General features: G+C 36.3%; 1 protein-coding gene across 1 annotated transcript in view; it reads right to left on the minus strand.

Annotated features, from left to right (window-relative positions):
- LOC114504532 (ATP-binding cassette sub-family A member 3-like) overlaps nt 1-26,171 on the minus strand; it is a 244,777-nt gene that overhangs the window by 138,654 nt on the left and 79,952 nt on the right. Inside the window, exons 13-14 of the mRNA XM_028522197.2 lie at nt 15,846-16,001; nt 15,284-15,494 (exon numbers count right to left, since the gene is read on the minus strand). Of these exons, the coding sequence (XP_028377998.1) occupies nt 15,284-15,494; nt 15,846-16,001 (367 nt within the window). The remainder of the gene's footprint in view (nt 1-15,283; nt 15,495-15,845; nt 16,002-26,171) is intronic.

Here is a 26,171-nt window from a genome sequence, read left to right on the forward strand (position 1 = left end):
AAATCAATAAATGTAATACATCACATAAAATCACATGACAAAAATTATATGATCATATCAATACATTCAGAAAAAGTATTTAATATGGTACAGCACTCACTTATCATGAAAACACACTTCAAAGTGGGAGTAAAGGGAACAGTCCTCAATATAATAAATGCCATATATGTGAAACTTATAGCCAACATCACACTCAATGGGTAAAAACTAAAAGCTTTCTCACTAAGATCAGGAACAAGACAAGGATGTCTGCTTTCACCACTTGTAGTCAAGACAGTATTAGAAGTCCTAGCCACAGAGATTAGACAAGGAAAAGAAATAAAAGGCATCCAAATTGGGAAGGATGAAGCAAAACTGTCATTGTTTGCAGATGACATGGTAGTTTATGTAGAAAACCCTATAGACTCCACCAAAAATCTACATAATGTAATAAGAGAATTTGGCAAAAGAGTGGGATACAAAGTCAATATTCAGAAATTGAAGTCATTTTTGTACACCAAAACCAAAATATCAGAAACAGAAATCAGGAATAGAATCCCATATTCTATAGCAACAAGAAAATTAAAGTACCTAGGAATAAACTTAACCAAGGAAGCAAATGACCTGTACTCAGAAAATGACACAACACTACAGAAATTAAGGAAGACAGAATCAAATGAAAACATATACCATATTAATGGATTGGAAAAATTAAAATAATCAAAATATTCATACTACTCAAATCAATTTATAGAGTCAAAATAATCCCTATCAAAATACCAATGTGTATTTCACAGATATAGAACAAATATTTAAAAAATTTACATGGAACCATAAACTACCCTGAATAGCCTAAGTAATTCTGAGAAAGAAGAACAAAGGAGGAGGGATCAAAATACTTGGTATCAAACTATATTACAAATCTACTGTAATCAAAACAGCCTGGTATTGCCATAAGAACAGACATATAGACCAATGGAACAGAATAGAGAGCCCAGAAATAAACCCATGTCTCTATGGTCAATAAATATTTGACAAAGGTTGCAGAAGCATAAAATTGAGTTAAAATAGCCTCTTCAATAAATGGTGTTAGGAAATTTGGACAGCTACATGCAAAAAAAATGAAACTCAACCACCAACTTACACCATACACAAAAATAAACTCAGGATGAATAAGAGACTTAAATACAGGTCACAACACCATAAAAGTTCTGGTGGAGAACATAGGCAGGAAAATCTCAGATGTTCTATGAACAATATTTTTACCGATATGTCCCTTACAGCAAGGGATATAAAGGAAAGAATAAGCAAAGTTTGTAAATCAAATTCAAAAGCTTCTGTATGGCTAAAGAAAACATTAGCAAAATGAAAAAGGAACCAACCATATAGGAAAATATATTTGCCAATGATACCTCAGACAAGGGTTTGATCTCCAAAATATATAAATAACTTACACAATTCCATGCCAGGAAGACAAACAACCCAATTAATGAATGGGCAAAGGACCTGAACAGACACTTCTCCAAGGAAGCCATACAGAGGGCCAGAGACATATGAAAAGGTGCTCAACATCACTAGTCATCAGAGAGATGCAAATTAAAACCACAATGAGATACCACTTTGCACCACTCAGAATGGCTATCATAACCAAATCAACAAATAACAAGTGCTGGTGATGTTGTTGAGGAAAGGGAATCCCAGTATACTGATGGTTGGAATGCAGACTGGTATAGTCACTGTGGAAAACAGTATGGAATTTCCTCAAAAAACTGGAAATGGAACAGCCTTTGACATGGCAATTCCATTGCTGGAATGAAACCCTAAGAATCCCCAAACACCAACTCAACAGGACCTATATACCCCCTGTACACTGCAGCACAATTTACAAGAGCCAAGTGTTGGAAGCAACCTAAGTGCCCATCAGTAAATGAATGGATCAAAAAACTATGGGATATTTATACCATGGAATACTACACAGCAGAAAGAATGAAGGAAATTCTACCCTTGTGACAGCATGGATGGAACTGGAGACCATTATGCTAAGTGAAATAAGCCAGGTGGTTAAATACAAATACCATATAATCTCACCTATAAGTGGAATCTAGTCAACAAAACAAACAAATGAGCAAAATATAACCACAGATACAGAAATAAAGAACAAACTGACAGTTATCAGAGGGGAGGCAGAGGACCATAACAGGGCAAAGAAGGGGAAGAGTAATCAATAAACATTTATAAAGGACCTATGGATAGGACAACTGTAGGGGGAGGATTGAATGTGGGAGGTAGGCATGTGTTTGGTGAGGGAGCATAATGGATGGAAAGTGGGGACAACAGTAATTAAACAACAATAAAAAACAAATATCACAGCCCCATATTTCTGATAAATACAGATGGAAAAACTTTAATTTTTGATATTTATTAATTATAGTGAAAATGGCATTAAGAAGGGGAGAAAAACAGTGGCATGGCTGCATAGGACAGAATAAGAATGGTTAGAGGGGAGATAGGGTGTTTACAGGATGAAAGAAGGTGAAGGGATTAACCAAAAAACATATACTCATAACACAGACACAGACAACAGTGTTGTGATAGAGTGAAGTGGCTGAGAAATGGCTGGAGGTAGGCAAAGGGGGAAAATGGGACATTGGTAATATTGTAAAAAATAAAATACCCATCAGTAAATGAGTGTATCTAAAAACTGTGGTACATTTACACAATGAAATACTATGCAGGATTGAATGTGGGAGGTGGGTGTGGGTAGGTTGAGGGAGAGTAACGGAGGCAAAAGGGGACAACTGTAATTGAGCAATAATAAAAATATAAAGTTAAAAAGGGAAACATTGATTCATTCTTCCACTTATTTATGCATTCATTTTTTTGGATGTCAAAATTTTAAACAAAGTACTACAATTTGAATACAACTGATTTATGTTTTTAATAACATTTGACTGCTGAGAAATATTTTTGTTTTTTCTGTGTATACATTGTCTCTTTTGCCTTCTCAGAATGATTGGGAATCACTGAAGACAAGAACAAAATAACTTTATCTCTATTGTTATTCCAACAGCACTGTGTTACACAAGCTCTCAATGAATATTTGCTGATGGATTATATAATATTGTATATAGAGAGCCCAAATGATTCCACTAAGAAACTATTAGAACTGATAAATGAATTCAGCAAAGTAGCAACATACAAAATTAACATCCAGAAATCAGTTGCATTGTTAAATGCCAATAATGAACTATCAGAAAAGAAAATTAAGAAAACAATCCCATTATAAGTTGCTTCAAAAAAGAATAAAATACCTAGAAATAAATCTAACCAAGGATGTAAAAGACCTGTAGTTGGGAAATTATAAGGTATTGAAGAAAGAAATTGAAGAAGACACAAACAGGTATAAACATATACCATATTCATGGATAAAATTAACATCATTAAAATGCCCATGCTCCCAAAAGCATTAAATCTGGATTTAATGCTATTCCTATCAAAATTCCAAAGACCTATTTCACAGAACTAAAATAGGCATTCCAAAAATTTATATGGAACCACTAAACACCCTGCATAGCAACAGCAATCTTCCAAAAGAAGAACAAATTTGGAGGAATCATGCTACCTCATATAAAACTATACAATAAGGCCATACGAATCAAAACAGCATAATACTTGCATAAAAACAGACAGATAGATCAATGGAACAGAACAGGGATCCCAGAAATAAACCCATACTTTTATAGCCAATTAGTATTTGGCAGAGGAAGCAAGCAGATGGAATGAGCTAAATATAGTTTATTCAATAAGTAGTATTGGAAAAATTGGAAAGATAAGTGCAGAAAAATTAAACCATACCACCTTTTTACAAAACACACAAGGATAAATTCAAAATGGATTAAAGGTCTAATTGTTATATATGAAACCATATAAATCATAGAAGAAAACAGGCAGCAAAATCTCAGACATTGCTCATAGCAATATCATATGAGATATGTCCCCAGGAAAGGGAAACAAAAGACAAAAAAAATAAACAAATGGTCCCTGGCTGGTGTGATTCAGTGGGATGAGTGCTGAACTGTGAACCAAAAGGTGGCTGGTTTGATTCCCAGTCAGGACACATGCCTGGATTTCAGGCTAGGTTCTCAGTGGTGGGTGTGTGAGAGGCAACTTATAGATGTTTCTCTCCCTCTCTTTTCCCCTCCCTTCACATCTCTGTAAAAATAAACAAATAAAATCTTCAAAAAAACCCAAAACAAAACAAATGGGACTACATCAAACTAAAAAGCTTTTGCATAGCAAAGGAAGACATCAACAAAATAAAAAGACAAACCACAGAATGGAAGAACATATTTGCCAATACATCTGATAAAGGGTTAATATCAAAATTAATAAAGAACTGAACTGGAAGATAGTGGCGAGATAGGTGGGAGCAGAGCCTACTTCCCCCTGTGCACAGGTGGAACACCTAGCTGATTTTCTGAGGAACAGAGTGAACATCCAATGGTATCCCAGCGTATATGAAAGTTGGAGGCCAAAACAGTAGAGGACATTGAAAAATGAGATGGCAAGGAGATTGCTTTGGGACAATAAGGTTCCTGGGACCAGTGTGGGGACAAGGGTGGCTACAGCCCCAGGCCTGGTGTCTACCAGGTCTGTAGCAGGATTCTTGGAAGAGAGCCAGGTCAATGACACCATCCCCTGCTAAACAAAGAAGTTTGAGTAGCACCACAATGGACTTGGATGCTTGAAGTCCCTGGGGGAAATAAAGCTGAAGTGGCAGATGCATAGGGCCAGTGTGCACCCACTGAGACTGTGGATGTCTGGGAAGGGTTGGGCTGTGACAGACCCTGGCCTGATAGTCTCTGGTCTGGTTGGAGAGTTGGACTGTGTGAGATGCTAGGCCCTTCTTAGGAGTGGCAGGCCTGAAGAGGAGGAATTTTTTAAACAAGAAAAAAGAACAGGCACTTGGTTGTTTAGGGAATTCTGCAGTGGTTGCCCCTACCTCCCCCTGCAGCATCCTGCAGCTTGGCCATGGGCCCACCTTTGCTGGCAGGACCCTGGCTGTGCCCCTACCCTACCCCCAGCAGCAGAGGCAGAGGGTACCCAACCACACCCATGCTCCCAGTGTATGCCACCAAACCAGCCAATCCCTGAACCCCGTGGCTGCTGATACCACAGCAGCAGAGGCCAGTGCTTTTGTTTAATTTTTTAAATAAAACCTGTAATAAAATTGTTTAATTTTCTGTCTTTCACTTATTTTGTGTTCCAATAGCACACTACTCTAGGTCCTATACTTCCTATTCTTGTTATCCAGATCACATAGATTCTGTCATAAAATTATTGCTCTATTACTATAGTAAATAATTGCTGTTCCATACAGTTGTAAATACTACACAGCAACCCTACTGGGTCATAGCTCACCTCACTGTTTCCATAACTTTATTACTGTTGTGGTTAACTATAGCTGCTCATACACTACATCTATTTTCTATCCTTCACTCTCACTTTACCTCATTATCTGACCTCCCACAAGCACACTGCTTTCTAGATTCAACTAACAATCCTCCCCTACCCACCCTGAACAAGAGTCTTATCTTTTTTTTCACTCATTCTAAAAAGTGGCTATTTGAGTGAAATATCACAGTTAACACTATACAGATCAAAAGGATCTCCTATCTCATCTCTAGAGGTTGGTACTTTAAACACCATAGAATACACTCTTGCTGTCTTAATCCATTTTGCCTTCCCCCTCCAACTTATCACAAAAAATGGTAGATAGAAATAAACAACCTAACCCTACACCTACAAGAACTTGAACAACAACAACAAAGACAGCCCAGAAAAACTAGAGGAAGAAAATAACCAAGATTAGAGCAGAATTAAATGACATAGAGACTAAAAGCACAATCAATAAATCAAGGAGGTGGTTCTTTCAAAAGATAAACAAAATCAACAAGCCTTTAAGTAAGCTCATAAAGAAAGAGAGAGGATCCAAATAAACACCAGAAATGAAAAAGGAGAGATTACAACTGATACCACAGAAATACAAAGGATTATAATAAATTACTACTAAGAGCCTGGCTGGCTCTCAGTGGATTGAGTGCGGGCTGCGAACCAAAGCATCGCAGGTTTGATTCCCAGTCAAGGCACGTGCCTGGGTTGCAGGCCACAGCCCCCAGCAACCCCACATTGATGTTTCTTTCTGTCTCTCTTTCTCCCTCCTTTCTCTCTGTAAAAATAAATAAATAAATAAATAAATAAAATCTAAAAAAAAAAAGATACTCTTGGCAATTCGCCATTTAAAAAAAAAGAAATTACTACTAAGAAATATATGCCAGAAATTTCAAAACCCTGGTGAAATGGACAAATTTCTAGAAAATATAATCTTTCAAAACTGAAGGAAGAAGAATCAGAAAGCGTGAACAGACCAATAACAGCTTATGAAATTGAAGCAGTAATTAAAAAACTCCTGACAATACAAACCTTGGACCAGATGGTTCACAGGAGAATTCTCCAAAGCACTTAAGGAAGAGCTAATCTTTATCCTTCACAGACTATTCCAAAAATCCAAGAAGATGGAAGACTCCCAAAATCTTTTTATGAAGCCAGCATCATCCTAATCCCAAAACCAGATAAGGACACAAAAAAGAAAAAAAACTTCAGGCCAATATCGCTCATGAACAGAGATGCTAAAATCTTCAACAAAATATTGACAAACCACATCCAGCAATATATTAAAAAGATCATACACCATGACCAGGTGGGATTCATCCCAGGGATGCATGGATGGTACAATATTTGTAAATCAATAAACATAATACATCACATAAACAAAAGCAAAGATAAAAACTACATGATCATATCAATAGATGCAGAAAAAAGCATTTGATAAGGTACAGCACCCACTTATGCTAAAAACACTCAGCAAAATGGGAACAGAGGGAGCATTCCTCAACATAATAAAGGCCATATATGGGAGACCTACAGCCAACATCATGCTCAATGGGCAAAACTAAAAACTTTCTCACTAAGATCAGGAACAAGACAAGGTTGTCCACTTTCACCACTCCTATTCAACATAGTATGGGAAGTTTTAGCCACAGCGGTCAGAGAAGAAGAAGAAATAAAAGGCATCACAATTGGAAAAGAGGAACCAAAACTGTCATTGTTTGCAGATGACGTGACAGTGTACATAGAAAACCCTATAGACTCCACCAAAAAAACTGCTTGACTTAATAAATGAATTTGGCAAAGCAACAGGATACAAAGTCAATATTCAGAAATCAAAAGCATTTTTGTACACCAATGATGAAATATTAGAAACAGAAATCATGAAAACAATTTCATTTGCTATAGGAACAAGAAAAATAAAGTACCTAGGAATAAACCTAACCAAGGAGGTAAAAGATTTATACCCAGAAAACTACACAACAATAAAGAAAGACATTAAGGAAGACACAAACAATGAAAACATATACTGTGTTCATGGGTCAGAAGAATTAACATAATCAAAATGTCCACACTACCAAAAGCAATTTATAGATTCAATGCAATCCTTATTAAAGTACCAATGGCACATTCAACTGATATAGAACAAACATTTCAAAAATCTATATGGAGCCATAAATGATGCCAAATAGCTGCAGCAATTTTGAGAAAGAAGAGCAAGGCAGGAGAAATCATAATACCTGATATCAAAATGTATTGCAAGGCCACTGTAATCAAAACAGCCTGTTACTGGCATGAGAACAGACTCATGGACCAATGGAACAGAACAGAGAGCCCACAAATAAGCCCAAGTCTCTATGGTCAAATAATTTCCAACAAAGGGGGCAGCAGCATAAAATGGAGCAAAGATAGCCTCTTCAACAAATGGTTTTGGGAGAACTAGACAGCTACATGCAAAAAAATGAGACTCGACCACCAACTTACAGCATACACAAAAATAAATTCAAGGTGGATAAAAGATATAAATACAAGTCATGACACCATTAAAGTCCTAGAGGTCAATATGGGCAGGAAATTGTTAGATATTTCACGCAGCAGTATTTTCACTGACATGTCCCCTAGAGCAAGGGACATAAAGGAAAGAATAAAGAAATGGGACCTCATCAAGATAAAAAAACTTCTACACAGCTAAAGAAAACAGCATTAAAATGAAAAGAGAACCCTACAGTATGGGAAAACATATTTGCCAATGATACCTCAGACAAGGGTTTCATATCCAAAGTATATAAAGAACTCACATGACTCCACTCTAAGAAGACAAACAATCCAATTAAAAAATGGGCAAAGGACTTGTACAGATACTTCTCCAAAGAGGACATACAGAGGGTCCAGAGACATATGAAAAGATGCTCAGCATCACTAGCCATCAGAGAGAGCAAATTAAAACCACAATGAGATTCCACTTCACACCAGACAGAAGGGCCATCATAAACAAAGCAACAAACAACAAGTGTTGGAGAGGTTGTGGAGGAAAGGGGACCCTAGTGCACTGTTGGTGGGACTGCAGACTGGTACAACCACTATGGAAAACAGTATGGAACTTCCTCAGAAAAGTAAAAATGGATCTGCCTTTTGACCCGGCAATTCCACTGCTGGGACTATATCCTAAGAGCACTAAAACACCAATACAAAAGAACCTTTGCACCCCAGTGTTCATAGCAGCACAATTTACAATAGCTAAGTGCTGGAAGCAACCTAGATGCCCATCAGTAAATGAATGGATCAAAAAACTATGGTAAATTTACACAATGGAAGTCTATGCAGCAGAAAGAAAGGAACTCCTACCCTTTGCAACAGCATGGATGGAGCTGGAAAGCATTATGCTAAGCAAAATAAGCCAGGCAGTGAAAGACAAATACTATATGATCTCACCTTTAACAGGAACCTAAACAACAACAACACCAAAAGAAACAAGCAAAATATAACCAAAGACAGTGAAATAGAGGACAGGCTGACAGTGACCACAGGGGAGAGAAGAGGGAATTTCAGGGGAGAATGGGTAGGGTTTACAGGAACAAATTTAAAGGACACATGGACAAAAGCTAGGGGGAGGGTGGTAATGGGAGGGAAGTGGGGAGGGTTGGGTGGGTGGGCTGGAATGGGAGTAAATGGGAGAAAACTGTACTTGAACCATGATTAAAATAAAACTTAAAAAAAATTGTAAAGTGGCCCCCCCCCCCAAAAAAAAATAGAAATTTGAAAACCTAGCTGTAATGGACAAATTTCTAGAAAAATATAATCTTCCATAACTGCTTCCATAAAAGAAGCAGATAGCCTGAACAGACCAATAACAACTGATGAAATTGAAGTTGTAATTAAAAAACTGAAGACACACAAAAGCCCTGGACCAGACGGTTTCACAGGAGAATTTTACAAAGCGTTTAAGGAAGAGCTAACCCCAATCATTCACAGATTCACCCCCAAAACTTAACAAGATGGAAGATCCGAAACTCTTTTTATGAAGCCAGCATCATCCTAATCCCAAAACCAAATAAAGACACAACAAAGAAAGAAAACTACACGCCAATAATGCTGATGAATATAGATGCTAAAATCCTCAAGAAAATATTGGCAAACTGCATCCAGCCGTACGTTAAAGAGATCATACACCATGATCAAGTGTGATTCATCCCAAGGATGTAAGGATGGTACAATGTTTTGCAAATCAATAAATGTAATATATCACATAAACAAAAGCAAAGATAAAAATCATACGATCATAACAATAGATGCAGAAAAATCATTTGATAATGTATAGCACCCATTTATGATAAAAACACTCAGCTAGTGGGAATACAGGGAGCATCCTTCAATATAATAAAATCCATACAGGAGAGACCTACAGACAACATCATACTCAATGGGCAAAAACTTAGAGCTTTCCCACTAAGATCAGGAAAAGACAAGGATTCCCGCTTTTACCACTCCTATTCAACATAGTATTACATGTCATAATGAAAGCAATTAGACAAGAAAAAGAAATAAAAGGCATCCAAATTGTAAAAGAGGGAGCAAAACTGTTATTGTTTGCAGATGACATGATAGTGTACATAGAAAATGCTATAGACTCCACCAAAACTCTACTGGACCTAATAAGGGAATTTGGCAAAAGAACGGGATATGGAGTCAATATTTGGAAATCAAAGGCATTTTTTTTTACAGCAACAGTGAAATATCAGAGCAGATATCAGGAAAAAAATCCCATTTGATATAGCAACAAGAAAAATAAAGTACCTAGGAATAAACTTAACCAAGGAGGTAAAAGACTGTACTCAGAAATCTACACAGCACTGAAGAAAGAAATTAAGGGTGACAAAAACAAATGGAAGCATGCAATCATATTCATGGATTGGAAGAATTAACATCATCAAAATGGCCATACTATCCAAAGTGATTAATAGATTCAATGCAATCCCTATTAAAGCACCAATGACATATTTCATAGATATACAACAAACATTTCATAAATTTATATGGAACCATAAATGACCCTGAGTAGCTGCAGCAATTTTGAGAAAGAAGAGCAAAGTAGGAGGGATCACAATACCTGATATCAAACTGTATTAAAAGGCCACTGTAATCAAAACTGCCTGGTACTGGCATGAGAACAGACTCATGGACCAATGGAACAGAACAGAGAGCCCACAAATAAGCCCAAGTCTCTATGGTCAAATAATTTCCAACAAAGGGGGCAGCAGCATAAAATGAAGTAAAAATAGCATCTTCAACAAATGGTGTTGCAGGATCTGGACAGCTACATGTAAAAAAGTGAAACTGGATCGCCAACTTACAACATACACAACAATAAATTTAAGGTGGATAAAAGACTTGAAGATAAGATGTGGCAGCATCAAAGTCCTAGAAGAAAACATTGGTAGGGAAATCTCAGACATCCCTCGCAGCAACATCTTCACTGATATGTCCCCTAAAGCAAGGGACATGAAGGAAAGAACAAACAAATGGGACCTCATCAAAATAAAAAGCTTCTGCATGGCTAAAGAAAACAGCATTAGAATGAAAAGAGAAACAACCGTATGTGAAAACATATTTATCAATGATACCTGGGACAAGGGTTCAATCTCCAAAATACTTAAAGAAGTCACATGACTCCACTCCAGGAGAACAAAACAACCATTTAACAAATGCTCAAAATATTTGAACAGACAGTTCTCCAAGAAAGACATACAGAGGGCCCAGAGATATATGAAAAGATGCTCAGCATCACTAGCTATCAGAGAGATGCAAATTAAAACCACAATGTTATAGCATTTCACACTGTTGAGAATGGCCATCATAAACAAACCAACAAACAAGTTTTGGAGAGGATGTGGAGAAAAGTGAATCCTACTTCACTGCTGGTGGGAATGCAGACTGGTGCAGCCACTGTGGAAAACAGATTGAATTTTCTCAGAAAACTAAAAATGGAACTGCCTTTTAACATGGCAATTCCACTGCTGGGATTATATCTTAAGAAGCCTGAAACACCAATCCAAAGAACCTATGCACTCCAATGTTCATAGCATCACAATTTACAATAGTGAAGTGCTGGAAGCAACTTAAGTGCCCATCAGTAAATTAGTGGGTCAAAATATGATGATACATTTACACAATGAAATTCTATGCAGCAGAAAGACAGAAGGAGTTCCTACTCTTTGCAACAGTATGGATGGACCTGGAGAGCATTATGTTAAGTGAAATAAGCCATGTGGTAAGGGACAAATACCATATGATCTCACCTTTACCTGGAACATAATCCATAAAAGGAAGAAAGCAAGCAAAATATAATCAGAGACATTGAAATTAAGAACAATCTGACAGTAACCACAGGAGAGGTGGAAGGGGAGGGGGAAAGGGCTTTCCAGAATGACTACAAAGGACACCTGGATGAAACCAAGGGCCTGGATGAAAGCAAGGGAGGGAGGTGGGTTTGGCTGGGCTGGTGGTGAGTGGTGGAGGGAAAATGCAGACAATGGTAATTGAGCAACAATAAAATAATTAAAAAATAACTTAGAAAACTCAATGCCAAAAATAACAACAAAATCCAAAAACAAAAATCCAAAGAACCCAACAAAAAGTGGGCAGAGGATCTAAAAAGACTGTTCCCCAAACAGGACATACAGTTGGCCAATACACATATGAAAAGATGCTTGACATCAGTAATCATCAGAGAAATGCAAATGAAAACCACAATGACATATCATCTTATAGTTGTCAGAATGGCTATCATCAATAAATCAAAAATCATCAAGTGCTGGTGAGGCTGTGGAGAGAGTGGGACCATTTTACTTTGTCAGTGAGAATGCAGACTGGTGCAGCCACTGTGGAAATCAGTATGGAGATACCTCAAAAAATTAATAATGGATCTGCCTTTTTACCCAGCGATCCCATTTGTAGGAAAATATCTGAAGGAACCCAAAACACTAATTCCAAAGAACATAAGCACCCCTACATTCACTGCAGTGTTATTTATAATCACCAAGATATGGAAACAGCCTAAGTGTCCATCAGTAGATGGGTGGATAAAATAACTATGGCACATTTACACAATAGAATGCTACTCAGCTGTAAAGAAGGAAATTTTACCCTTTGTGACAGACAGTATGGACGGACCTGGAGAACATTATGCTAACTGAAATAAGCCAGTCAGAGAAAAAATACCACATGATTTCACTCATATATGGAATCTAATGAATGAACTGAACTAATAAGCAAAATAGAGACAGACTCATAGATGGAGAGTAGGATGACAGCTAAGGGTGGGAAGCTTAGGAGGTGGAAGGATTGAGCAAAAAGGTAAAAGGACTCATAGACATGAAAAAAGTGTGGTGATCATGGGGGAAGGGTGGTATAAGGGAACTAAATGATAGTGAAAAAAACCAGTAAAATTAATAGAAAAACCAGCATAGTATTGGTAGAAAAACAGATTCACAGACCAGTGGAATAAAGCTGATGGGCCAGAAGTAAACCCACAAGTATAAGGACAAATAATTTTCAACAAAGAAGCAAAAACATACAATGAAGAAAAGAATGTCTCTTCAATAAATAGTGGTGGGAAAGTTGAAAAAACACATGAAAAGAATCAAACTAAATTTCTGTTTGTACCCACAGATAAATATTAACTCATAATGTATCAAAGACCTAAATATAAGACCTGAAATGAGAAATTACATAGAAGTAAACATAGGTACTAAACTTATGGATCTTCATCTTAAAGAGGATTTTATGAATTTGACCCCACAGGCAAGGGAAGTGAAGGCAAAAATAAATGAAGGGGACTATATCAAACTAAAAAACTTCTGCACAGCAAAAGATACTGCTAAAAAACCAAAAGAAAACCAACAGAAGGGGAGAAGATACTCGCAAACAACAGCTGTGACAAGATATTAATAACCAAAATACATAAAGAACTCATACAACTCTACACCAAAAAAGCAAACAGTTGAATTAACAAATGAGCTAAGGACCTATACAGACACCTCTCCCCAAAAGACATACAACTAGCTAACAGATATATGAAAAAGATGCCCAAATTCACTAGCTATTAGGGAAATGCAAATCAAACCTACAAGGAAGCCCACCTCACACTCATTAAAATGGCTGTTATCAACAAGACAAATAATAACAAGTGTTGCAGAGGTTGTGGAGAAAAGAAACCCTTAGTCACTGCACTGCTGGTGGGAATTTCCATACTGGTTCAGCTGCTATTGAAAATATGGTAGTATGGAGATTCCTCAAAAAATTAAGAATAGAGTTACCCTCTTCTGGGTATCTACTTGAAAAATTTGAAAACATTTATTTGCAAAGATATACACATCCTATTGCTCATTGCAGCATTATTCACAGCGCCAAAGCCATGGAAATAACCAAAAAGCCCTTCGATAATAACTGGGTAAAGAAGATGTGGTAATATAAACAATAGAATACTACTAGCCATAAGAAAATATGAAATACTGTCATTTTCAACAACTGGATGGATCTTGAGAATACCATGTTAAACAAAATAAGACAGAAAAAGATAGGAACCATATAATTTTACTCATATGTGGGATATAAAACTGAAAGCAACACATGAAAAAAAGATAAACAAACAACTCATAGATACAAACAACAGCATGGTGATTACCAGAGTAAAAGGAGGTTGGGAGGTAATAAATGATATGGGGGATAAAATATATGGTGATGAAAAGCGGTTTGAATTTGGGTGTTAAACACACAATGATGATGTATCATAGAATTGTATATTTGATACCCATATAATTTTATTAACCAATGTCACCCCAATAAACTAGGTGCATCCAATTCAGGTGGAATAAATTTAGTTTTGGATGCAGAATCCCTTATAATTTAATTGTAAAAACTTAAACTCATAAAGTAATAATAAATTTGAAGAAATAAATGGGTATATAAATATGACTAAGATACATATATCTGGGACCCAGTGCATTCTAAAAAATGGAGCTGTTGATTTGAATATTAAATATGATACATAAAACAGATATTATAATACCTAGTAAAGAGGAAATAATGAATTGAATAAACTCAATATTAGTAAATGAATGATAAAGCAATTCATTCTCCATTACCTTTATTTACATTTATACCCTCCAATTATGAATTCCAATTACTATTAATTTTAGCCCTCAATATTTCACTGCTTAGTAGATTGGTTTTATCTTCTACAAAACTGTATACTTATCAAAGTTGAGAGTTGTTTCATTTCACTTGTTTGTTTTCACTCTGCACTATATTTTCACTGTCAATTACTCTATTTGCAATTGACTGATTTGACAAACATTAAACTAGAATCAGAGGTCATTGATTTTTCTACCTCCTCCTCTCACCAACCAACAAGTTACTCAATAAAATAAATCTCTTTGGAGGCACAAGGAAAACTGTTAACAGGTTCAAAATGAGAGAAACAAGCACAGTCTGCAGGGTAGTAAATGTAGTTCCTAAGGTGTGTGGTGGAAACAATTGATAAGTATATACAGGGTGGGTCAAAAGTAGATTTACAGTTGTTTGTATAGAAAGTAATACAATAATCAATAAATAATAATAAAATAATAAACTTTGTGTTTTGTGTACTCACAACTGTAAATCTACTTTTGACCCACCCTGTGTATGGAATATCCAGATTGCAAAGGGCCTTAAAAACCAATTAGAATAGTCGAGACCTAATTAATAGGATAGAAAGAGTCATTGAAGTTTTGGGTAATAGGTAAAATATAATAAAAATCATGTTAGAAGAATATTATTAAGACATTAATATCCTAACAATGATCAAAGGAAGATAGACCATATATTTGTTTAAGGAAGACTGAAGAGCCACAGCACTGCAGGGTTCCCTTGACCATGATGGCTATACGGTCACCCAAGATGTCAGCTTCATCCATGTAGTGGGTGGTCATTAAGATGGTACGATTGTGCTTATATCGTTGAAGGAGATCCCAGGTGGCTCTTCTTGAGAGAGGGTCCATGCCAGATGATGGTTCATCGAGTATCATCACCTAGAGGCCAGAAGAATAATTCCATAACTATTGATAATTGATGCCAAATTACTTGCAGGATAATTTACTATTTGAGGGGAATACATTTAAACTAATATAAAAACCTAGCCTAACAATAGTGGTAAAAACTATAAAAAATAACCCTAGACCATATTATAACAGCTGACTCAACAATGCAAATTTTCTTTGATTACCACTGGTAACATTCCCTTAAGAGTCATATCTGCTCTCAACTTGTTGTCAGCTCAGTTTTCTGGACCAGCTGGTAGGAACACGTTTTTAGTGTGAGTGCATGTTCATGCACCTTCCTCCCTTCCCCCTCCTCTTCCTTGTTCTCTCTTTCTCTAATACCTTGGAGTCTCCTATAAGTGCTATCATGACGGAGAGTTTGCGTTTCATTCCTGCAGTCAGTGACTCTGAAATTGTATCACGCTTTTCTTGTAGGTTAAAAGTAGAGAGCATATTGTCAATTTCAATAGGGTATATCTTCTGACATTTTCTTTTTACCTAAAAAGAGAAGCCAGAATTTACATTATACATCCCAACTTTATCCTCAGGCAGTTCTTTAGATGATAACATTATCTATAGGGGTGAACAAATGTAGGTTTACAGTTGTATGTAAAACTAAGAGTTTATTCTTATATTATTATTTATTAATTATTGTATTATTTATTTGTATTACAACTGTAAACCTACTCCCCACACCAGTATATAAAGTTTTTGCAACTACTTCCTTAAAACACTTTATACCAGCTCTGTTCTTACATCAGCTACATAGTCCTCTCTTTCCCATTGTTTCCCTTTATGTCTAAAGGAAAATTCCTAAAAAATGAATATTCAGTATTTATAAACACATCTGAAACTCATGATTACAGGGGGAAAAGGATCATATGTCTAGCTTCCAGGTATGACAGAGTAAATGCCTTTCTCTTCCACTGAACTCAAGTATTAAACCTAGAGTACCATAAAAAGTAAACACTGGCAGTTGGATCAGGAAGAACACCAGAACCAAATACCACCGAATTGGTGTTGATTTTACCATTTACCCTTGTATACTTACTAGCCTAAGATAAAAGCAATCCAAAGCCTGGATATGCACTGTAGTGCAAAGAGAATGAGATTAAGGGGAAACCCTCTAGCTCTGGTTTGAGAAGTGGAAAAGGAAATATTCCTAAAGCTCTGAGATAGTATAGGAGGCACAATCCCATCTTTTCCTTGCTATTTTGTGGCCTAGACCATAGGAAGTATTGTAGGAGGGGTGGTGACAAGAATAGAAGAGAATGGAGTCCTACATGAGCCAAAATGCTGAGGGTGGTGAACCTTTTCAGTTTAGTGGAGCCATGGCTCCAAGAAGACCTGGCCAAACCCAATTGTTTTTTACCACTCTTTCTGCTTTCCTGTCACTTGGATGTGGCACAGTTATGAAAGTGGGTGACTCCTGGCTGGGGGATTAAGAAGGGAATTCTGGGGAACTAGAGAATACTGGGGAGGTAATAGAAAAGAAGAGTGGGAAAGTGACACAGTTTTTTATGAATTCATGTGTTTACTCCATCATTTGCATAAATGGATATAACCATAATTAGAATACCAAATTTAAAAATTATGCTAATGAGCAGACTTTCTACCCAGGTACAAACTGACCAATGGGTAACACAGGCATGGGAGATACTGAAAAAGCAATGCGAAGACTGAAAGTGACATCATAACCAGAGCCCACAGATAAGATATAAACAAGATGGTATATTTTTCCTGATTTCTGTTTCTGATATTTTGTTGTTGGTGTACAAAAATACCATAGATTTCAGAATATTGACTCCATATCCCACTGTTTTGCCAAATTCACTTATTAGGTTGAATAGTGTTTTGGTGGAGTCCATAAGGGTTTTTGGGGGATAAATTTTAACCTTTTATTAATTTTTAAAAATTTATTTTATTTTATTATATTTATTTTATTTTATTTATTCTAGTTCAAATAAAATTCAAATATTCTTGTCCATTTTTTCCACACCACTCCCTACTGCTCCACCCATCCCTACCTCCCACACTCAATACAACCCCGTTTTGGCTTTGTCCATGTTTGCTGTATACATATTACTTGATGATTCTTCATGTTATGTGCAAACAATGACAGTTTTACTTCCTTCTTTCCAATGGGGATGTCTATTATTTCTTTATATTGTCTGATCACAGTGGCCAGGACTTGTAACACTATGTTGAATAGAAGTGGTGAGAGCAGATATCCTTGGAAAAATAAAGTACCTAGGAATAAACCTAACCAAGGAGGTAAAAGAGCTTTACTCAGGAAACTACACAACACTGAAAAAAGAAATGAAGGAAGAAGGCACAAATAAATGGAAGCATATACCATGTTAATGGATTGGAAGAATTACCATCATCAAAATGTCCATACAGTTAAAGCTATCCTAAAAGGGAAATACATAACAATAGAGGCCTAACTGAAGATACAAGAAAAATCTTAAATAAACAAGCTATGTTCTAACTTAAAGTAACTTGAAAAAGAACAACATGAAGTCCAAGGTGATACAAGAAAGGGCATAATAAAGATCAGAGCAAGGAGGGGAGAACAATGAGAGAAAAATTGGGGCAACCGTAATTGAACAACAATAAAAAAATGAAGAAAAGGAACAAAATAGTGTTCCAAATGAAAAAAATACCAAAGATGAATAAAACAAAAAATTGGTTCTTTAAAAAGATAAACAGGATTGACCAACCTTTAACCAGACTTGTCAAGAGAAAAGATGATTTATATAAATAAAATCAGAAATTAAAGATAAAAAGTAACTAACACCAAAGAAAGGATTGTAAGAAAATATTATGAACAACTATAAGTGAATACATTGGAAAATAAGGACAAAATGGATAAATTTCTGGAAACATACACTTTTCCAAAACTCAATCAGGAAGAATCAGAGAATATTAATAGACATATTACAAGTAGTAAAATTGAAACAGTAATAAAAAAACTCCCTAAAACAAAAGTCCTGGACTAAATGTTTTCACAGATAAATTTTACCATATAGTCAGAGAAGAATTAACAAATATTTTATCAAACTATTCCAAAAACTTCAAGAGGAGGGAAGCTCTTTTTATGAGGCTAACATTATCCTAATTTCAAAACCAGATAAAGATACTGCAAAGAAAGAAAATGATAGGCAAATATACTTGATGAGCATAGATGCTAAAATTCTCAACAGAGTATTAGTAAACTGGATTCAGCAATACATTAAAAAGATCATACACCATGAACAAGTGCGATTTACTTTGAGGATACCAGGTTGCTACAATATCTGCAAATCAATAAATGTGATAAACCACATAATCAAAATAAAGGATAAAAACTATGTGACCATATCAGTAGATGCAGAAAAAGGATTTGACAAAATCTAGCATCTGTTTATGATAGAAAAAAACTCTCAGCAAAATCAGAATTAAGAAAACATATATCCACATAATAAAGGTAACATATGACAAACCCACAGCTAACATCTTACTCAATGGGCAAAAATGAAATGCATTTCCCTTATAATTGGGAACATGACAGAGATGTCTTCTTTCACCATTCTTATTCAACCAAGTACAGGACATCCTAGCCATAGCAGTTGACAAGAAGATGAAATAAAAGGCATTCAAATGGTAAGGAAAAAGTATTGTGTCATTATTATTTGCAGATAAAAGAATACTTTATATTGAGAACTCTAAATATTCCTCCAAAGATCTACTAGAACATATAAATAAATTTGGCAAAGTAGCAGGACACAAAATAAATATCCAGAAATCAGTTGTGTTTTAATATACCAATAATGAATTATCAAAAAGAAAAACCAAGAGAACAATCTTATTTACAATTACATCAAAATATTAACATGCATATGAATAAACTTATGCAAGGATGCACAAGACCTGTACTAGGAAAATTTTAATACAATAAAGAAAGAAATTGAAGAAGATACAAAAATGGAAGCATATACCATGTCCATGAATATGAAGAATTAACATCATTAAAATGCCCATACCATCCAAAGCAATCTATAGATTCAACACAACTCCTATCAAGATATCAATGGTGTGTTTCACAGAACTAGAACAAATATCCTAATAATTTCTATGGAATCACAAAAGACACTGTATTATCACAGCATTATCATTAAAAAAGTATAATGCTGGAGGAATCATGGCACATGATAGTCCATAGTATTCAAAACAGCATGGAATTGACATAAAAGCTGATATAGATCTAACTGATATATAAATCTATGGAACAGAATAGAGACACCAGAAATAAACCCATGCCTTCATGATAAATTAATATTTGATAAAGGAGGCAACAATTTACAAGGGAGTAGAGAAGGTTTACTCAATACATTGTTTTGGGAAAATGAGACAGATACATGAAAAATAAAACCACATCACCTTCTTACACCATACACAAGAAAAAGTCAAAATGGATTAAAGACTTAACTGTTAGACTCAAAACAATAGGAATCATAAAAGACCCCTGGCTGGTGTAGCTCAGTGAATTGAGTGTGGCCTGTGAACCAGGGGGTCACTGGTTCGATTCCGGTCAGGGCACATGCTTGGGTTGCAGGCCAAGTTCCTAGTGGGGACCACATGAGAAGCAACTACACATTGATGTTCCTCTCCCTCTCTTTCTCACTTTCTTCCCCTCTCTCTGAAAAATAAATAAACAAATCTTTTAAAAAATGTTTTTAAAAAGAGAATCATAAAAGATAACATAGGTAGTAAAATATGGGACATTTCTCATAGCAATATCTTTTCTGATATTTTACCTTGAGCAAAAAATACCCCCAACAACAACAAAAATTAACAATTGGACTCCATAAAACTACAAAATTCTTACATAGCAAAGGGAATCATCAACAAAATGAAAAGAGAAGCCACTGAACAGAAAAACATATTTGTCAATACTTCTTATAAGGCTTAATATTCAAAATTAACATGGAACTTATAAAACTCAACATCAAAAAACAAACAAACCAATTAAGAAATGAGTAAAGCAGATGAACCCAAAGAGGCCAACTCCTAGACACATCACAATTAAAATGGCAAAATATAAGCACAAAGAGAGAATCTAAAAGGCAGCAAGGGAGAAATAGCTAGTAACATACAAGAGAGCTTGGATAAGACAATCAGCTGATTTCTCAACAGAAATGCTACAAGCAAGAAGGGACTGACACAAAATATTCCAAGTAATGAAAAGCAAAAACCAGCAATCAAGACTAATCTACCCACCAAGGCTCTCACTTAAAATGGAAAGCAAAATAAAGAGCTTTCCAAGTTAAAAAAAAAAAAAGCTAAAAGAGTACATCTTCACCAAAACAGCACTGTAACAGTTGCTAAATGGACTGCTTTAAGAATAAAAAGAAATTAAGAGAGAGTGAGAGAGGAACACAGGTATAAAGAGAAAAATGGCATTGAACCATACCTATCAATAAAAATCTTAAATGTAAATGCCTTAAATGACCCAATCAAATGACATGGAGTAGTTTAATCAATAAGAAAACATGGTCTACAAGAGTCCTGGCTCAGAAAAAAAGACATATACAGACTGAAAGTGAAGAGAAGAGATGGAAAAAAATATTCCACACAAAACAACATGAAAAAAAAACCTGGGGTAGCAATACTTATATCTGAGAAAATAGACTTCAAACAAAAGCCATAGTAGAGACAAAGAAGGTCACTGTAAAGTACTTAAGGGAGTAGTCCAGCAAGAGAATATGCTCCTAGTAAATATATAGTGACCTGATATAATAGCACCTAAATATATAAAGAATACCTTGAACTTTAAGAAAGAGATCATCAGCAATATAGTTACTGTAAAGGATTTTAATACCCCACTGTCAATAATGATTAGATCTTCAAGGCAAAAAATCAACAAGGATATAGTGGCATTAAATGATACTCTAGATTAAGTGGACTTAATATTTACAGAATATTTCACCTCAAAGAAGCAAAATATACATCCTTCTCAAAGGAAAGAAAATCATTTTCAAAGATAGAAAACATGGTAGGACACAAAACAAGCCTTAACAAATTCAAGACTATTGAAATCATATCAAGCATTTTCTCAGATCAGAATGGCTTGAAACTAGAAACCAGCAACAACGAAAAACATCAAAAACATTAAAAAACATGGAGGTTGAATGACATGTTACTAAGTAATTAATGGGTAAACAATGAGATCAAGGATAAATCAAAAAGTATCTTGAAAGAAATGAAAATGATCACACAACAACCCCAAATCTATGGGACACAGTGAAAGCAGCCTGAAGAGGGAAGTTCATAGCATTACAGGCCTACCTAAAGAAGACAGAAAAATCTCAACTAAACAGCCTAACCCTTCATCAACAAGAACTAGAGGAACAATGAGTTCTGGACAAGCTGGAGGTATAGGTAGAAATGCTTCACTTCCTTGCACAACCAAAAGTAGGACAACAATCCATTTAAAACAATGAACAACCAGAAGTGCCAGAAAATCAAACTGCATGGAACTCCAACAACCAAGGAGTCAGCGAAATATTCACCCAGACCTGTAGGAATGGTGGAAATGGGAGACAGGCACCTGAGCAGAGGGGATCCGTGGGAAGGTGGCAGGCCATGCAGGTGAGTTGGCGCTGGCTGAATGGGAAAACAAAGACTCATGTTTATCTGTAAAAAAACTGCAGGGGTGGGGTAGTGACAACTGGAGAAACTCCCAGGTTCACAGGAGAGTTTGTTGGAAAGTTGAGCTGGAGAGGAGCAAGTCAGTGGCATTGTTCCCTCTCTGACACCCCACTCACAGCAAGTGCCATAACCCAGCCACAAGGTGGCACTTGCTGTGGGTGGGGGGTCATACTCATGTCAGACTCAGGGTGGGGACAAGAGTGGCCCACCCTGGTGAATACCAAAGGCTCCACCCACCTAGAACAGAACACGTGCACTGAGACAAAGAAATATGGCCCAAATGAAAGAACAGATCAAAGCTCCAGAAAAAGAGCTAAGCGATGAAGAGAAAGACAACCTATCTGAAGCAGAATTCAAAACACTGGTAATCAGGATGTTCACAGAATGGATTGAGCTTTGTCACAAAATGAAGGAAGAAATGAAGGCTACCCAAAGTGAAGTAAAGCAAAATATTCAGGGAGTCAACAGTGGAGGGAAGAAAACTAGGACTGAAATCAATGATTTGGGGAAAAAAGGAAGAAATAAACATCCAACTGGAACAGAATGAAGAAACAAGAATTCAAAAAACTGAGGAGGTTTAGGAACATCTGAGACAACTTCGAATGTTCTGCCGTCTGAATGATATGGGTGCCAGAAAGAGAACAGAAAGAGCAAGAAATGGAAAACTTATTTGAAAACATAATGAAGGAAAACTTCCCTAATCTGGCAAAGGAAATAGACTTCCAGGAAGTCCAGGCAGCTCAGACTGTCCCAAAGAAGTTGGACCTAAAGCACACCAGGGCACATCATAATTACATTACCCAAGATTAAAGATAAGGAGAGCCTGGCTGGTGTAGCTCAGTGGATTGAGCATGGACCTGCAAACCAAAGAATCACTGGTTCAATTCCCAGCCAGGACACATGCTTGGGTTGCAGGCCAGGTGCCCAGCTGGGGGCACATGAGAGCAATCACACATTGATGTTTCTCTCCCTTTCTTTCTCCTTCACTTCCTCCTCTCTAAAAGTAAAAAAGTAAAATTAAAAAAAAAGAGAGAAGGAGAGAATCGTAAAAGCAGCAAGAGAACAGGAGACAGTTACCTACAAAGCAGTTCCCATAAGACTATTAGCTGATTTCTCAAAAGAAACCTTATATTCAAGAAGGGGCTGGAAAGAAATATTCAAAGTCATGGAAGGCAAGGACATATATCCAAGATTGCTCTATCCAACAAAGCTCTCATTTAGAATGGAAGGGCAGCTAAAGTGCTTCATAAGGTCAAGTTAAAGGAGTTCATCATCACCAAACTCTTATTACATGAAATATTAAAGGGACTTATCTAAGAAAAAGAAGAAGATAAAAAACATGAACAACAAAATGACTACAAACTCACAACAATCAACAACTGAACCTAAAAAATAACAAAGAGAAAAACTAAGCAAACAACTAGAACAGGAACAGAATCACAGAAATGGAGGGTTATTGGTAGGGAGGGGGAGAAGGAAGAGTGGGAGGAAAGGTAAAAGGAATTAGAAGCATGAATTGTAGGTACAAAATAGATGGGGGAGGTTGAGAATAGTATAGGAAATGCTGAAACCAAAGAACTTATATGTACAACCCATGTATATGAACTAAGTGGGGGGGGGGGCGTAATACAGGTGGGAGGGGGGTATAGAATGGAGGGAAGAAAAGTGGAGAAAAAAATTGGGACAACTGTAATAGCATAATCAGTAAAATATATTTTAAAAGGTCACCTTAAAATATTTAACAAAGGAGGAAAGAACATATGATTCAGTAAAAACAGAGTATTCAATAAATGGTGTTGGGAAAATTGTACTGGTACATGCAAAAAAAATGAAAACGGATTACAAACTTATACCATACATAAGATTAAGTGATTCTGTATGGCTAAAGAAAATGTCAGCAAAATGAAAAAGGAACCAATAGCATGGGAAAATGTATTTGCAAATGATACTTCAAACAAGGGTTTGATCTCCAAAATATATAAAGAAGTCACACAACTCCACTCCAGGAAAACAAACAACCCAATTATAAAGTGGGCAAAAGACCTGAACAGACAATTCCCCAAGGAGGACATGCAAAGGATCCAGAGACATATGAAATGATGCTCAACATCAGTAGCCATCAGAGAGATGCAAATTAAAACTACAATAAGATATCATTTCACTCCAGTCAGAATGGCCATCATAACCAAATCAAAGAACAACAAGTGCTGGTGATGTTGTGGAGGAAAGGGAACGTCAGTATACTGATGGTGGGAATGCAGACTGGTGTAGTCACTGTGGAAAATAGTATGGGACTTCATCAGAAAATTAAAAATGGAACTGCCTTTTGACCTGGCAATTCCATGGCTAGGATTATACCCTAAGAATCCTGAAACGCCAGTTCAAAAGAACCTGTGCACCCCAATATTCATAGCAGCACAATTTATGTGTTTACAATATATATGCAGGCTATATAATTGATTAAGTTTAACAACCAGGACAGATTTCTGGGAGCTTGGAGACTTAGCTGATGCTCCTCCAGGCCTGGTGCTGGTAAAAGCCAACCTTGGTGTGTAGCCTGGTTCTTTCTGCACACAAACAGGCCCAGCAGATGGAGCCACATGTGGTGTATTGCTAATAACTTCAAACAAGTTGCCCCAGGCCATTCACAAGCAGCATCTGACAAAGACCTACACCAGAGTCTTTGCAGATCTACCTAAGACATAGAAATAAATACAAAGAACCAGCTAAATGGGAAGACAAAGAAACAGATTCCAAATGAAAGAACAAGAGAATTTTCCAGAAGAAGAACTAGATGAAATTGGGGCAAGCAATTTATTGAACAGCCTATTTAGAGCAATGATTACAAGGATACTCAATAGCATGAAAAAAAGACATAGAAACCATAAAAAATGACCAGTCAGAAATAAAGCAATACCTGAAAGAAACAATACATTGGAAGGAATGAACAGTAGGTTAGATGAAGCAGAGGAATGACTTAGTGATTTGGAAGACAAAGTAGACTAAAGCACCCAAGCAGAGCAGGAAAATAATTTGCAAAAGGAGGAGAGCTTAAGAAACATTTTGGACAACATGAAGCAAAACAACATCTACATCATAGAAATACCAGAAGGAGAAGAAAGTGAGCAAGGGATCGAGTACCTATTTGAAGAAATAATGACCAAAAATTTCCCCAATCTGGTGAAGGAAAAAATACACACAAGTCCAAGACCTCAGAGAGTGCCTAGCAAGTTGGACCCAAAGAGGCCTACATTGAAACACATAGTAGTTAAAATGACAAAGCCTAAAGACAAGAAGACCACCATAAAAGCTGCAAGAGAAAAGCAGGTAATATACTGGAGCACCAATTAGACTGTCATCTGATTTCTCAACAGAAACATATCAAGCCAGAAGTGAGTGGTATGAAATGTCCAATGTGATGAAAAGCAAGGACCTACAACCAAGGTCACTTTACCCAGCAAGGTTATCATTTAAAATTGAAGGAGAAGTAAGGAGCTTCCCAGACAAGAAAGAACTAAAGGAGTTTGTTAACACCAGATCAGTACTGAAACAAATGTTAAAGGGCTTGCTTTAGGAAGAAGAAAGAGAGAATAAAAAACAGTGGAAAATAGTCTAACAATAAAATGGCACTAATTATGTATATATCAATAATCACCTTAAATGTAAATGGCTTAAATACTCCAACCAAAACAATAGGGTAGCCTATTGAATAAGAAAACAAGACCTATCAATATAATATATTAAGATAAAAGAAGAAAAGGTATATACGTGTGTGTGTGTGTGTGTGTGTGTGTGTGTGTGTGTGTATGCCACCTCCAAGAGATCCACCTTAGATCGAAAGATACACACAGAATAAAAGTAAAGGGGTGAAAAAAGTTATTTTACACAAATGCAAAGGAAGAAAAAGCTGAGGTAGCAATACTTATATCTAACAAATTAAACTTTAAAACCAAGGCTATGGTAAGACACAAAGGA

This window comes from Phyllostomus discolor, chromosome 3, assembly GCF_004126475.2.
Source record: "Phyllostomus discolor isolate MPI-MPIP mPhyDis1 chromosome 3, mPhyDis1.pri.v3, whole genome shotgun sequence".
NCBI classification, from domain to species: Eukaryota; Metazoa; Chordata; class Mammalia; order Chiroptera; family Phyllostomidae; genus Phyllostomus; species Phyllostomus discolor.